Consider the following 15,393-nt stretch of genomic DNA (forward strand, 5'->3'; position numbering starts at 1 on the left):
TCTTCCTCCTCAGTAGTAATATACTTTTTATTAGGTCCAAGTAAAGGTGAGGCTATTGGCTAGAATGAGAACTTTTGCATTGATATTGTTTTGAATATTGCTTAATGTATTTTATTGATATAAATGCAGCATATCTCATGAACATCAGCTATTTTACAGTACTACACAGGGGCAGTCATATATTAACATTAATGCAGAGTAAATACAGAAATGCCTTGTTGCCCCAAAGTTATCTACAGCTTATTATATATAATAAAGTATCCCACATAATTCTGACAAGTTACTTCTAATTGATTCAATATTTGAAATGAAACAAGGTTGGATTTTAATCAAACTTTTATTTCCCAATGGCAAATGCTTTTTTCATAATGGGTGGCTGAGCTTTCCCAACATCAAACATCATTTCCAAAGGAGGGTTGTTGAGACAATACCCATCAGGTATATGGCCTGATTGTAATATTCCTTTGAAACTGAATGGCTCCCAAGTATATCTTGCAATACTCCAAAAATAGCCCCTTCCAGCTAGGCCACACAATTGGACTTTGCAGGTGGAGTATGAATTCATAAAGTCTTGGTGCCAAGTGTTGTTTTATATTTTGGTTTTTATACCAAATACCTTATTTCTGCAAGTAATTTATGGAGAAGAAATCCTGGCAACCTAGATGTGCCACCTATGATGACCAAATTCTTTGATAGCTGCTTCCTGGTGTCTATTGGGCACTGCAGAAGTGAATCCAGTGTTAAGGTGGCAACTGATTTCTCTTCATTATCTTGTTCTAAAAGAATTTCCACTACTGAATTTCTGACCCAAGGACATGTAAAATCCTTCCATTTAATGTACAGTCAACATTTGGGTGTGGAGTGGGCACTCATTATTGCCATCGATATTAGATTTTGTGGCTTGGATTTTTAGTCCATGCTTCAGATCACTTACAAAACAAGTACATACTTTTATATCCTCTAAGACATCATTGGGAACTGAGCCCATCACTGAGTGAAGGCTCTGTTCTTTGGCAGCACTGGTGTCAACAGTACACTCCTCCAACAGTTGAATTTTCAACTCCTTGTGAAGAGCTTTTCCTCCCAGGGGGAGTGCTCCCCAGCAATTCAGGACTGGGATTCCTTCATAGATAGGTAACACCGAGCTTTCCCTGTATCCACAATCCAAGACCATGGCAGAGTTAATCCCAAATGTCAGAAGGGCCACTAGATGACTTGGAGCAAGTAAGACAGATGGGACCTCAAAATATTTGAAAAGAACACAAGTGAGTGTCTCTCTGAAGTGGGAAGGACATAATATTGACTCACTCAGCAGTCTCTGAGATTCACCAACTGAAATACAGTATGTGGGTGAATTCCTTTAGGTACAAATATAATTCTTCTGTATTGATATTACATTGGACAACTTTGACTGGCTTAGGCATGCCAGCTCTTTTAATCATAGTAGGGATTATACATGTTGGTCCAGTTTCTCTAGCAAATCCACACAGGCTGGAGGGGGAAGCTCCATGATGGCAGGGGAAAATGATGGCATGAGCAGAGGGTAGATATCACCCCCTGGCCAACATCAGGTGGACAATAGCAACAGGAGAGTATGTCTAAATTAATACTTTCTTAAACAATGTAACTTCAGGTGGGTGGATACATTATATTAGGGGAACATACTAGCAATCCTATTTCAGAAAGTTTCTACCTAAACTATCTTCAAAGTAACAACCTCTAACTTCCTAATCTATTCACACTACACACCAATTATAATCAAGACAAGGATCTTAGGTAGCTAATAGCAGATGAACCTTTCTCAAATTAACTATCTCCATAGTTTAGTTATTTAAAGAGAAATATATTTGAAAACACACACATACACACACGATATTCACTGGGTAGACTCATTTATATAAGCACATCTCATAGTTACTTTTCAGAGAGGCTAAGAATTTAAACTGCCAGAAAAGAGGGAAGTCATGGAGGAGAGATCCTACTATGTAAGTCATTGGCTGTCCACGTAGATGCATAAGGGGAAACTCCATGCCCAATGAGAAGCAAAGTTCCCTTTGCTTCACAAAGGCCAAAGATGTTCCAAGTTATAGGTGTTGGTAATACGTTGGGCTTTCTATAGATAAAGACTAACCAAGAAACCTAAGCCCCTTCCCAAGGTGGATGGTCAATAACTTAACTGTCCTCTATTACTGTGAAAGTATAAGTAAATTAGAGACACCCAGGCTAGTGATGGGCACTCTCACAGGTAAATATGCTCAATCCTATTATTATATACTATTACACTCCATCCAATTACTATAAACCTACATTATATATTATATACTACTATACTCAATTCTATTATTATAGACGAAGATAATGAAATTGGGTGAATGGTAAACAAGAAGAAATGGCAAGTGGTAGAGTAGAAAAAACTGTTAGTCTTTTAGTTTAGACTAAAAGACTGTGTTCAGTAGACAAAAAGAATTATAAAATAAAATGTGAATTTACTTACCAATAAAGTAAAAAAAATGAACAAACTTGAAAAAGAAATACAATCTTTTATTCTTACAGGTTTACTCTGAAAAATTAAGTACATGAAATCACAATATAATTTTGGAATACAAATATGCCCATTTTAAATCTATGAAACCAAGTGTTTTTAAAAAGCATCTGAAACACATTCATATATTTTTACAATAAAGTTCAAGTTCTTCCAGACACAATTAAGAAACATACAAATTGTCATGTTTAACACTTTATTTACAAATAGGAGTCATTTTTTTTTAAATTAAATTTCAAACTCTGCCCTTCTATTTGTTAACAAAGATCTTAGGTTCCTTGTAAATTAGCAGGGCTGAACACTTTAGCCCTGATCTGTGGTGTGTCTTGTATGTGTATGTGTGCACATAATATGCATGTAATATACATTAAACCTAGGTACTGTGATAAAAAAGAGTGGAAGATACACTGGCAAATGGAAAACTATTGAAACTATTGGAAAATGCCACAATTAGTGTGTGCCTCATTTTCTGATCCAGAAAAGTAGGAAGTATAATCAAATTCTGCATTATCTCTTTTTCCAAAAATGCCACAAATTTAAGGTGTCTTAGTGCACCTGTGACCCCAAATCAAAGGTTGCAAAGAACACAGATTCTGGCTGCTTAGTCAAAATCCCTAGTGCAACCAGTTATGTTGTAATCTTGGGAAAGTAATCTCTCTGCTAAGTTTCTTCATGAATGGAGTGTTGCTAACATAAAAGAATTTAGGAGAGATAAAGTTATTAAGACAGTGAAAACTGTTCAATGCTATTCAAGTTTTCAAATTCATCATAATCACCACTTGTTTGTGGAAAATGATATTAAATGTCTCTTTAAGTACACAGCATCATATCATAGTTATGATACACTAGGTTACATAATCTAAATTGCAAAACAAGTCAATGTTATGTTTACCTTTATACAACACAGGAAACATTTTTAGCAACAGTATAATAAACAGGCATGAGTAGCCATAAATATTTGTGTTTCAAAAGAATACAAAACTATACAAGCTTAATTCAGGCTAATTTAACAGCTAAATTACAAGAACACATGAAAATATAGCAATTCTTACTACCTAGTGAACAATTGCTTTAAATTTCTTTTTTAAGACAGTGCTTATCCTATTTATCACTAGGGGAAATCCTTTTCAATTGAAGCAGGTTCTGTCTACTGACAAAAGGAGGATTAAAGCATATGTAAAATACATATTGCCAGTGTATCAAAATCTAATACCTTTGGCTAAGTTGTGTACCTTAAATTTGTCGCTAAAACAGTTTTTTCTTTTTTGGTTTTTCAAGGTAGGGTTTCACTCTAGCCCAGGCTGACCTGGAATTCACTATGTAGTCTTAGGGTGGCCTCAAACTCTTGGCGATCCTCCTACCTCTGCCTCCTGAGTGCTGGGATTAAAGGTGTGTGCCACCACGCCCGGTGCTAAAACAGTTTCTAACAAGAGTTTTTTTTTTTTAAAAAAATCCTGTTTAAGGGCTAGGAAGATGGCTCAATGGTTAATGGTATCTGCCTGCAAAACCTGCTGGCCTGGGTTCAGTTCCCCACCCACTTATGCAAGTGGGACACATAAAGTGGCAAAAACATTTGGTATTACTTTGCAGTGGAGGGAGGCCCTGATATGTGTGTGTGCACACATGCACACATACAAATAAATAAACAAAAATCTTATTTTATCCAGAAACTTAAAGACTATTAGCTGCAACAAACATGAAATTAAAATATAGGGTGGTAAGACATTGTAAAAAGATGGTATACCATATTTATTTTCTTTCAATCTATTAAATCTTCTCTCATGAAATTTTGTATCCAACGAACAACAGAAAATCTAGTTTTGGGAAGCTATATTTCCTTGCTGCTATCAAGTAATTAGAAAATGTATGTTTTTCACAAGTTGAAATATATTTTTTGGCCCTTATTTACATTTAAAGAAATATGGAATGACTAATCCTTTCAAAATAATTATTTTTCAAAACTGTGAGACCTTATTGTGCTATAGAATTATTCTTCAAAACTATGAGACCTTATTGTACTACCAAATCTGTGTTTTTCCTGGTAAAACACCCCACAAACAAGTATTCCTCATTTTGTCCATGCAGTACTTTGGTGCACCAATTCTCTCTCTCTCCTCTAAAATAAAAAAAATAAAGAGCTTCTGGTATTTTTAGAAATGACTACATTTAACATAAGAAGTAATGTGCTATTATGGGTCTGGCTAGTCAAGAGTTAAAACAGATTATACCTTTCCCCACACTCTTTCTCTTGAACTTTTATCATGAGGTAGGGCAGCATAGTCAGACACTCATCAAACCAATGAACGTTCAGTTAGACAAAGTGGACTTAAGAAAGTCAACAGATACTATGGCCTTCAGCTTCTCTGGTAGCCAGAGAAGTCAACAATTACATAGAGGCAAGTAAACAGGATCAAATGAGACAGCATCTGTACTCAGTTGGCACACTCCCTTCAAAAGACTACGATTATGATTACTCATCCTCTTTTGTCCTCATCATCAACATGATTTATCTGAATTTCTATTTTTTAAAAAATTATTTGACAGTAGAGGGGGGAAGAAAATGGGTGCGACAGGGCCTCCACCCACTGCAAATGAACTACAGATGCATGGGCCACCTTGTGCATCTGGCTAATGTGGGTCCTGGGGAATCAAACCTGGGTCCTTTGGCTTTGCAGGCAAGCGCCTTAATCACTAAGCCATCCCTCCAGCCCTGAATTTCTATTCTTTCATGTGTGTGGTATACATGTATACGTGTTCATGTGTGCAGGCATATGTATATAAAGTGGTGCATGTACATGTGGGCACACAGTATAGAGACCAGAGCACAACCTTAGTTCTTCCAGCACATTATTCACCATTTTGGACAGGGTCTCTCATTGCCTGGAGTTTACCAATTACACTAGACTGGCTGGCCACTAAGCCTCAGGGATCTGCCTCTCTGCCCCTCACTGTTGGGATTACCATAGTCGTGAGCACTACTATGCTTTGCTATTTTACACGGGGTTCTGGGATTAAGCTCAGGTCCACATATTACAGGGCAAGCACTTAACTGATTTAGCTATCACCTCAGCCCCTAATATGTTTGTACAATGTGGCTAAAATATTAGTGCATTACTTTGTTGTTACAAAACGAAATTGTGGATCCCTTCTCCTCTCTCTTTAGATACTTTTGAATAATAACAAGCAGTAAGTTCAAACAAGAAATATATTATATATTAAGCTATTTATTAGAAACAAATTACACTGTTTTATAGGAGATACTTTATGACAGCATAAGCATATTCCAGAAATGACTTGAGAACAAGGCTAGAGAATGAAAATAGTTCCTTTTGCCAAGATAATTTACCCTATTTCAAGCATAGAACACTATTTCTAAATTCTTTAAATACTGTCAGATACAGTTATAAAAGGTCTCCTAATACCCATGAAGAGAAAGCATAAATGTGAAAGTACACTAAAACCTGACTCATGCTATCAGAATATTCTACATATGCAGATTTTTACACAAGGTGTAACTGGCTAAAAGTATTTATTGAGCCTGAAATAGCTTAAGCTGACTCTTTTTGTGATACTCTTTAAAATGACCCCATTCATAATTAACCATTTTTAAAAATTCTAATAAAGAATATTTACTTGATAATTCTTGAAAAGTTTAAAACATAAATATAACTTAAAATGTTTGTGAACACATAATCTTTTTAAGTGAAATAATTTCACAAGGATGAGTTTAGTAGTGTCATGAAAGACAAATGACCTGCTTTACTGAGCTTTTTCTGACATACTCATTTAACCAGTTACATAGCTTGGAAAATTCACCACAAAAACTATCTTCTAACTGTCCAAGAAAATTTAACCAAACATCTACCTTTAACTCATAACCACTAACAAGCTTCCATTGTAAAATCAAAGTGAAACAAAGCACTTTTTTTTTTTTTTTTTGAGGTAGAGTTTTACTCTAGCTCAGGCTGACCTGGAATTCACTATGTCGCCTCAAACTCACAGTGATCCTCCTACCTCTGCCTCCCAAGTGCTGGGATTAAAGGCGTGCGCCACCACGCCCGGCTAAAACAGCACCTTTTTAAAATTGCATATGTGTGTATGGATACACCAGAGCTTCCTGACACATCTGCTACTTTTTGTAGTCTGGATTTGTGTGGGTGCTGGGAAACTGAACGCAGGATGGCAGGCTTTGCAAACAAGAACTTTTAACTGCTGAGCCATCTCTCTAGTGCCACAACCTTTTAATTCATAGTATTCCTTTCTAAAAATGGCAGGTTCTATATGTCATATACTTTATATATGGAAAATCGGGTAGATTAACCTGTTTCTCTCATTGTAGATTTAAGAGCCTCTAAGACAGATGTGACTGAACACTTAAAAGTGAACTGTGGGCTAGAGGGATGGCTTAGCAGTTAAAGTGTTTGCCTGCAAAGCCAAAGGACACAGGTTCGATTCTCCAGGATCCACATTAGCACAAGGGGGCACACAAGGGGGTGGAGTTTGTCTGCAGTAGCTGGAGGCCTTGGTGTGCCCATTCTCTCCCTCTTTCCCTGTCAAATAAATAAATAAAAATAAAATATAAAAACAAAAGTGAATTGCCACAGGAATTTCTGAAAAGCAATCTTCTCCAACTACAGGGAGTGAAGTGCCCGATGAAGTTAGAGTGGAAAACATTTTCTTTTCAGAGGTTTACCTAAATATAAAAGCCTTGCATTAATATAGCATTAGACAAATGTTTCCTAAATTGCATGGTTCTCCCTACACCCCTGCACCAATTCTGACTTACTGGATTTACTTCTCTAATACAATAAAGTTATGATGAAAGTGTAATTTGTTTTCTCATTTAACTAAAAAAAAAAAAATTGCTCTTCAATTCCTGCTATGCTCAAATCCATCTACTTCCTAGGAACTGAAAAAAAGGAATCATCTTAACATATTAATTGAGTGCACTTGGAATTTTGTGTATAGTTTTGTATTTGTAAATGCAGAATATGCAGAAAGGTAGAATCAGGTTAAAGAGTTCTATTTAAAATTTTAATTTACATATCAAAGTTAACATGATGAAAATAAATAAAATGGAATGGTAAAAATAATGAATACACTGAAAATAATGAACACAGAACCAAAACCTAAAAACCTGACAACTCAGATCAAGTACTTTCTCACCTTTTCTTCTTCTTTTTTTTTTTGGCAACAGAGTCAAATGCCAATTTTATTTACATTTATCACCTCAGAAGTCATTGTTTTTATGTCCCACAAAATGATGTCTATCCAGACCCTTATGAATGTGACCTTACTTGGAGAAGGAATTTTTGTAGATATAATTAAGAGTCTCCAGGTTAAGCGTTCCTGAATTAGAGTGGGTCCTAAATCTAACAGTACTGTCCTGTTGTGTGGAGTCAGTATAGAAGGCCCTGTGAAGGCAGAGGCAGACCGAAGTGATGTGTACAAAAATAAGGAACCTAGAGAGCCACTAGAAAAGAGGAGTAATATGAGAATGCTATTCTCTCAGTCTTTGGAATGAACCAATTCTGCAAGAATTCAATTTCAGATTCTATTCTCTGTAAGTTGCAAGCATTTTTTTATGCCATCAAATTTGAAGTAATGTTAGTTCAGCATTGCTAAATAATTAGTATAGCAATTTATTTCCGAAAGAAAAGTTTCTAAAAGATATTATAATCAACACAATTTATCTTTGGCCTTTATATAATTTATCTTAGGAATTAGTTGAAACAGCTTTACCATTCATATAATAAACAAAAACAACCTGATTCCTAGATAAATATTTTTTGAACCCATGGTTTGTAATTCACTCTGTCAATCTGTTCTAATTCAAAATTGAAATTATATTTACTAAAACATCCAGCAACTATCCAATTAGAAATTCTGCTGGATCACTTGTAAATATGCTCTCAATACTTTTCTTTTCTAGAGGAATCAGTCCAGTGCTAAGATGCATACTCAGCTCTCTGAAGTTGCAAATATAAAAAAAATTCCAAGGTTTCTAAGTAGCTAGCACTATCAGAGATAGCATGAGATAACTGTGCGCCAGATTTTATTTCCTCATTATTCAGGATTCTGAGGCAGGTCCTAAACTTTCTCAGTTCATTACATTTAACTCTCTTGGATTTGCCTAAAACAAATCCCATAATTCTTACTTATTCAGTTACTCATTATGGAAACAGCTTGACACTACCACATAAATCTTTGAATGTCCTGACTATTTGGCCACTGAAAAGTCTTGTTCAGAAAGATATAAAAAGTTAGAATATTAACAAATGTATAGCAACCGAGTTCACAAACAAGTCTGGATATGGGTGGCAGAGGTATGTTAAGCCTGTAAATAACATAAGGTAAAATGAAATAACGGAATTCTAGTAGTTTCTGAGGAACTGTAGATGCAACCAAGCATATGAAAAACACTAAATTCCAAAAAATTGATTTTGATTTCAAAGAGTCAGCTATAGTCCAACCAGAAAATATGTAGGCTGGAACTAACAAATATTTCACAATCTCATATCTTTGAAAAACTCTTTTCCACACATAGAATGTGTAATGTCTATTGTCTGCTAGTAAGTACTTATGAACATAAGTAAATTTCCAAACCAAAAATATTAAGACTAAAGTAATCATAGAAAATTGAACTCTACGTTTCCAAACTAAGCAAAGAAAAGCCTTAATTTTGGTAGGCGATAGTAAGTGAGGGAAGGAAAAAAAGACAGTGAATGAGAAAAAGTAGAATAATTGAGGAAAATGAAGACAGGCTTCATGACTACTCCGGTCACCAACAACAATTCCACCATTAATAACTACAAAAGCACAAAATCCAAACAGCAGAAGAATGTAGGGCCAAGTCAAAAAGAAAAGCATGCTCAGATTCTTAAAGGACATGCAATACAGCAAGAGGAAATGAAGAACTTTTCTGAATTCTAAAAATGGTCCTTTAACAGGGAGAAGCCTTTCTTCCTTCTTCTTCTGCAGCTCCGTTTTCCAAGCTTCAGCTAACCTCTGTGCGATGATGTGCCCTGCACAGAAGGCAGCCCAGATGATATTTGTCTGACGAAACATGAAGCCACAGAATCCAAGCAAGGCTGACGTTTTATGGTTTCCATAAAGACACATCAAATAGGCAAAAAGAGTAAAGAACACGGATCCTGCTTCAGTATAATAAAGGAAGTTAAAAAAATAGAGTGTCGGAAATACTGCTAGTGTTAATGTTGACAAAATTCTCTGAATACTCGAGGCAGCCTTAAAGAGGAAAAAAAAAAAACAGCTAAAATTAATTTCTGGACAAAATAAATATGCTAGTTATGAATAAATGAAGACTGATTTAAAAGCCCACTCCAGTCTTAGAGGAAACTGTTCAATATTAAATCTTATTTCTGGCCTTGTGCTTCTAAGTACTTTCCAGTTGTACTAATCAGTTTGGAAGTCACTAAAACTCCTATAGCTCAAGTCTTCAATCTCTTAACAAACAGTAAAGAAATTCTTAGGTACAAGACTCTGGACTAAATGGCATGAGGAATACAGAGATGAACAGAATACAGTATAGATGCAGGCAGCTCCACACCCCTGAACTTAGGTCTTAGCACCTTCAATTAAGACAATGGTGGATCTTTATTACTTTCCCCAATTACTTCTTTCCATCGTTAAATTACAGGGATTTCCTTGACAACACAAGTCTAGTCTAATATATCTTTTGGCTTTTCTGACAATTTCAGAATCTAAGTGTGTTTTTAATCTCCTTGAAGTGTTTCTCTCACTTAATCTTTAGTCACAAAAATAAGAGCATGTTATTCTATTGATTAAAATTGAGTTGTTAAAATAAAATTAAGTTCTTGGGGCTGGAGAGATGGCTCAGTGGTTAAAGGTGCTTGCAAAGCCTGACGGCCCAGGTTCGAATCTCTGGAATCCACATAAATAAAGCCAGATGCATGTGTCTGCCACTTTCTCTCAAGACACATTAAGGATATTCTTAACTTTAACTCTCTTCCAAATTTACATCACTCTAATTTATAATCTTGTGATTCCAAGGAGAAACTTTCTTTGCTTGTGATATTTCTTCTGTCAAGATTAATTCCCCATCCTTCAACCTTCTCCACTCATCAAGATTCAACATGGATACCATTGTTTCTTTGGTGAAAGCCACCATTCCCCTTCTTTCCAGTCAGGCTGCAAGAATTTTCTCTGCAACTTTCTAACATCGTATGGTAACTTCCATATCATAACTGCAATGTCTTTTCACTAAAAGTCACTACTGTGGCTAACATTTACTGAAGCCTTACAGTAGGCACTAGTCTAAACCACCCCCCACTTACTAACTCACCTTATTTCTAACAATTCAGTGAGGTAGTCTATTATTATCCCTATTTAACAGGTGAAGACATAAAGTCACAAGGTGACACAAGTACTGGCAGGAACAGAATTCAAATGCAGGGAATCCACCCTTAGGATCTGCATCATTAGATTACATCAGAACTCCTCAGATAAAATTTGTTTGTCCTAAGAAGATCTAAGGTGTTTTTTTTTTTTTTTTGAGGGAATGGGAGGAAAGATTGCTTCTCGTGTCTGTGGTCCTACTGCCCAACTCATGGAATTATTAAACTGGTTTGATTCACTACCAAATATCCACTTTTGTTTTGTTTTTTTTTCGAGGTGGGGTCTCACTATATCCCAGGCTGACCTGGAATTCACTATGTAGTCTCAGGATGGCCTCAAACTCACAGCGATCCTCCTGAGTGCTGGGACTAAAGGCGTGCACCACCACGTCTGGCTCACTACAGTATCTTTTAAATCTCCAGCAGTTCCTCTAATGTTTAAATATAAATTTCTTCTGAAGTGGAAGGCTTGCATTTATCATTACAAAAATATACACACATGCCAAGTGTTTGGTATTTTTCAATAAACTCAATTCTTCAATTTCATAGTTGTAGACCTATACATTGTAATAAGTATTTGGAAAAATACCTTGTTTCTGGGTTGCATTTTTCTGAAAAGCAAATATAGTAAATAGAAGTTGCCAACACTGAAGAGGAGATTAACAAATCTGAGCATTCCAATGGAGCAGACGACATGTTCAGACCATCCGAGGATCCAGCTGGCAGGTTTAATCACTCCAACTGACACCAGGTACAAGCCAGGTAAGGTAGTAATCATAGGATCCCACTTAAAAATGAAAGACCAACAATGAAGCAGAAGCAAGAGATGACATGAACACCATTATGTCAAACTCAAGTTTCATCTGTAACAATAATGAAGAATTTTAAGAGTGTATTCTATGACAGATAAATCTGGCATGTTAGATGTCTCCCCACCCTCTCCTGCCTGTAGGTGTTAAGATATCAATAACCAACCATAGGGCAGTAAGTTAAAATTTGTTTTTATTTCTGCTCTTTAGAAAAACCTGTATTTTGTGACTAAATTGCACAGGCTCCAATTCTACAAAACATGCAAACAGTTGGAACTCTGATGGGTTCAAAATTCATGACAGAATACCCAGTAATGCAGGAATTATGCTAACTGTTCAATCTTCTATCAGGTGAGTGGCCTGATCCTTAAAATTTCCAAATAACAGCACAAAAATTAAAAGCAATTCTTTCTCTAACAAACTTCAGATTTCTAACCAGTATTCTGGCCCATAATGAGTCACCAGAAGGGGAATTAGGTATTCCTGAACGACAGCTATGTACTTGTGTAGTCTAACATATATTCAAAAATAATGGAAACGAACTGGCTGCCAATTTATCCAGATAAAAGAAAATTCCTAAAATTACCCAGAGATGAAACTAGTATAAATTGTCACCTTCGGGTGGCTCAAACATCCCACTTCCACAATATTGTGTGATTGCACGCTTAAGTGTTTTCTCTGCATTTGCAAAGAAGTACATCACTGTTCCAGTCCTGGGACTAGGAACAAAAACTGACCAGTTGTCAAGAGGTAGGTCAACCAATTATATTACTTCCTAGGAGACAGACCTGCTATTTACTCATCCACTAAAGAAATATTTGATAGATCTCAGGGGCAAAATTGTCACTTTTGTTTCACGTTTCGCGTCTGGAAGAGTAGAAGAGGCAACGTTAAAGATAAAGGCGGGGAGCAGTGAGTGTTGGGGCGCTGCCCCGAGGCTGGGGACCCCACCTGCGACAGGGAGAAGTGGCCCTCGCAGTAGCGCTGCGCCTGAGGCAGGTGGAAGATCTCGTCCATGTAGGGCTCTCGCAGCGCCCGGCTGAAGGCGGAGAAAAGCAGGCAAGACACTAAAAACGTGCAGCTCAAGGCGGCTGAGAAATAGTAGCCCTCCAGCTGCGCCATACCGTCCCCGCCGCCGGGCCCACCCGCCCGCGCCTGGAAGCCGCGGGGCCGCGAAAGCCAAGCGCTGGACTCCGGATCAAAACCGGCGCGCAAACCGAGACCGCCCGCGGCGATGCGCCACGGCCCCGGCGCAAAGGATGCTGGGAGCGCGCGCGCCGGAAGGCTCGTCACTGTTTCCGGAGTGAAGAGCTGCCTGTCAATCACATCGCTCGGGGTGCCCAGAGTGGTCAGAATCTACGGAAAGGGCGGGTGTTTGGATGCGTTTGCCCAGGAGCTGCACATCTGGTAGCTTTAAAGAGAAAGTAAATTGATCTTTAGGACGTCGGCTTTGCGGCTCGGTTCCATCTCTTACCAGAAGGTGGCGGGGTTGACCCACGTTTAAAAACCATAAACTAAAAGATTTGCATTACCCTTTCCAGCCCCAGTGTTCTCCCTTTTGTAATCTCAATTGCAAAAAACCTTTTCTTCCAACTCATTGCATTCTCTCAGTTTTGCTGGGCAGAAAGGGGAGCGTTGGTTTATTGGGATGAAGACCGACACTCTCATACTAGAACTGTGAGATTAAAACCAGATCTCCTTTATGGCCTATTATCAAATGAACTTGGCCACTTGGAGAGCCTTTTATTTTTTTTATTTTTATTTTTAAAAATATTTTATTATTTATTTATTTGAGAGCGACAGACACAGAGAGAAAGACAGATAGAGGGAGAGAGAATGGGCGTGCCAGGGCTTCCAGCCTCTGCAAACGAACTCCAGACGCATGCATCTAGCTTACGTGGGACCTGGGGAACTGAGCCTCGAACCGGGGTCCTTAGGCTTCACAGGCAAGCGCTTAACCGCTAAGCCATCTCTCCAGCCCTGGAGAGCCTTTTAGATTAAAGTAAACCGCTTTCAAACTTACTCTCGCTGAGGAATTGGTTAAGTTAGCATTCAGAGAACATTCTGATAACAGGATTGCTGCGGAAGCTATGGAAACTAAGTTTCAGAATTTGGTATATTTTAAGTGAGGAAGAATTCTCTGTGCCCGTAAATTTGATTGTAACTGCGATGCAGCATAATGACTCACACTTGTAGTTCCTTCAGTTGCGAGGTTGAGTCATGAACGTGTGAATTCCAACCCTACCTGGTCTACAGTGTGAAATTCTGTCTGAGGGCAAGCTCTCCTGGAGGAACTTTCATCACTCTTGAACCTCCAGGTTTTGGTAAGTCTAGGAGAACCCCCTTAGCCCCTCTATACCCCCTCATGCCCTCCACGTGGCAGGAGCTTTCTGTACTTTTTCTTCTTTGCTCTCTAAATCTCTTTCATGTTTCTTTCAATCACGTGGGGGGAGCAGTTTTTCTTTCCTTGGCTTTATACTTCCCTAAATAAATATAATTAATAATTATTCTTAGTGTGGTTTGCCAAATTCTTTGAATACAAACATGAATTCAGGGACTTTCCTAAACTCACTACAGACCCCATATCAGGAGCCTGTCAATAAAAAAGTATAACTTTTTCTTTATTTTTGCCTTTCATTGTCTTCTTTTGGTGCCTGCTGGAATCCTAAGCATGTTTTCCCTGCATCTTTGGGGCTTTTATTTATTTTTTTTTTTAATTTTTATTAACATTTTCCATGATTATAAAATATATCCCATGTTAATTCCCTCCCTCCCCACCCCCACACTTTCCCATTTGAAATTCCATTCTCCATCATATTACCTCCCCATTACAATCATTGTAATTACATATATACAATATCAACCTATTAAGTGTCCTCCCCTCTTCCTTTCTCTACCCTTTATGTCTCCTTTTTAACTTACTGGCCTCTGCTACTAAGTATTTTCATTCTCACGCAGAGCCCAGTCATCTGTAGCTAGGATCCACATGAGAGAGAACATGTGGCGCTTGGCTTTCTGGGTCTGGGTTACCTGACTTAGTATAATACTTTCCAGGTCCATCCATTTTTCTGCAAATTTCATAACTTCATTTTTCTTTACCGCTGAGTAGAACTCCATTGTATAAATGTGCCACATCTTCATTATCCACTCATCAGTTGAGGGACATCTAGGTTGGTTCCATTTCCCAGCTATTATAAATTGAGCAGCAATAAACATGGTTGAGCACGTACTTCTAAGGAAATGAGATGAGTCCTTAGGATATATGCCTAGGAGTGCTATTGCTGGGTCATATGGTAGATCAATCTTTAGCTGTTTTAGGAACCTCCACACTGGTTTCCACAATGGCTGGACCAGATTGCATTCCCACCAGCAGTGTAGAAGGGTTCCTTTTTTTCTACATCCCTGCCAACATTTATGATCATTTGTTTTCATGATGGTGGCCAATCTGACAGGAGTGAGGTGGAATCTCAATGTAGTTTTAATCTGCATTTCCCTGATGACTAGTGATGTAGAACATTTTTTTAGATGCTTATATGCCATTCGTATTTCTTCTTTTGAGAACTCTCTATTTAGATCCATAGCCCATTTTTTGATTGGCTTGTTTGATTCCTTATTATTTAACTTTTTGAGGTCTTTGTATATCCTAGATATTAATCCTCTATCA

At 37.6% G+C, this 15,393-nt stretch overlaps 1 protein-coding gene and 1 pseudogene across 1 annotated transcript; both read right to left on the reverse strand.

Annotated features, from left to right (window-relative positions):
- Positions 1–337: 337 nt before the first annotated feature.
- On the reverse strand, positions 338–5,400 carry LOC101607669 (annotated as a pseudogene).
- A 2,162-nt stretch (positions 5,401–7,562) lies between these two features.
- Positions 7,563–12,917, reverse strand: Alg10 (ALG10 alpha-1,2-glucosyltransferase). Its single transcript, XM_004663232.3, has 3 exons — positions 12,681–12,917; positions 11,510–11,707; positions 7,563–9,790 (listed from the first exon to the last, which is right to left on the reverse strand). The coding sequence occupies exons 1-3, from the start codon at positions 12,849–12,851 to the stop codon at positions 8,735–8,737; spliced, it is 1,425 nt and encodes a 474-aa protein (XP_004663289.1). The 5' UTR covers positions 12,852–12,917; the 3' UTR covers positions 7,563–8,734.
- Between the last annotated feature and the right edge of the window lie 2,476 nt (positions 12,918–15,393).

This window comes from Jaculus jaculus, chromosome 5, assembly GCF_020740685.1.
Source record: "Jaculus jaculus isolate mJacJac1 chromosome 5, mJacJac1.mat.Y.cur, whole genome shotgun sequence".
NCBI classification, from domain to species: domain Eukaryota; kingdom Metazoa; phylum Chordata; class Mammalia; order Rodentia; family Dipodidae; genus Jaculus; species Jaculus jaculus.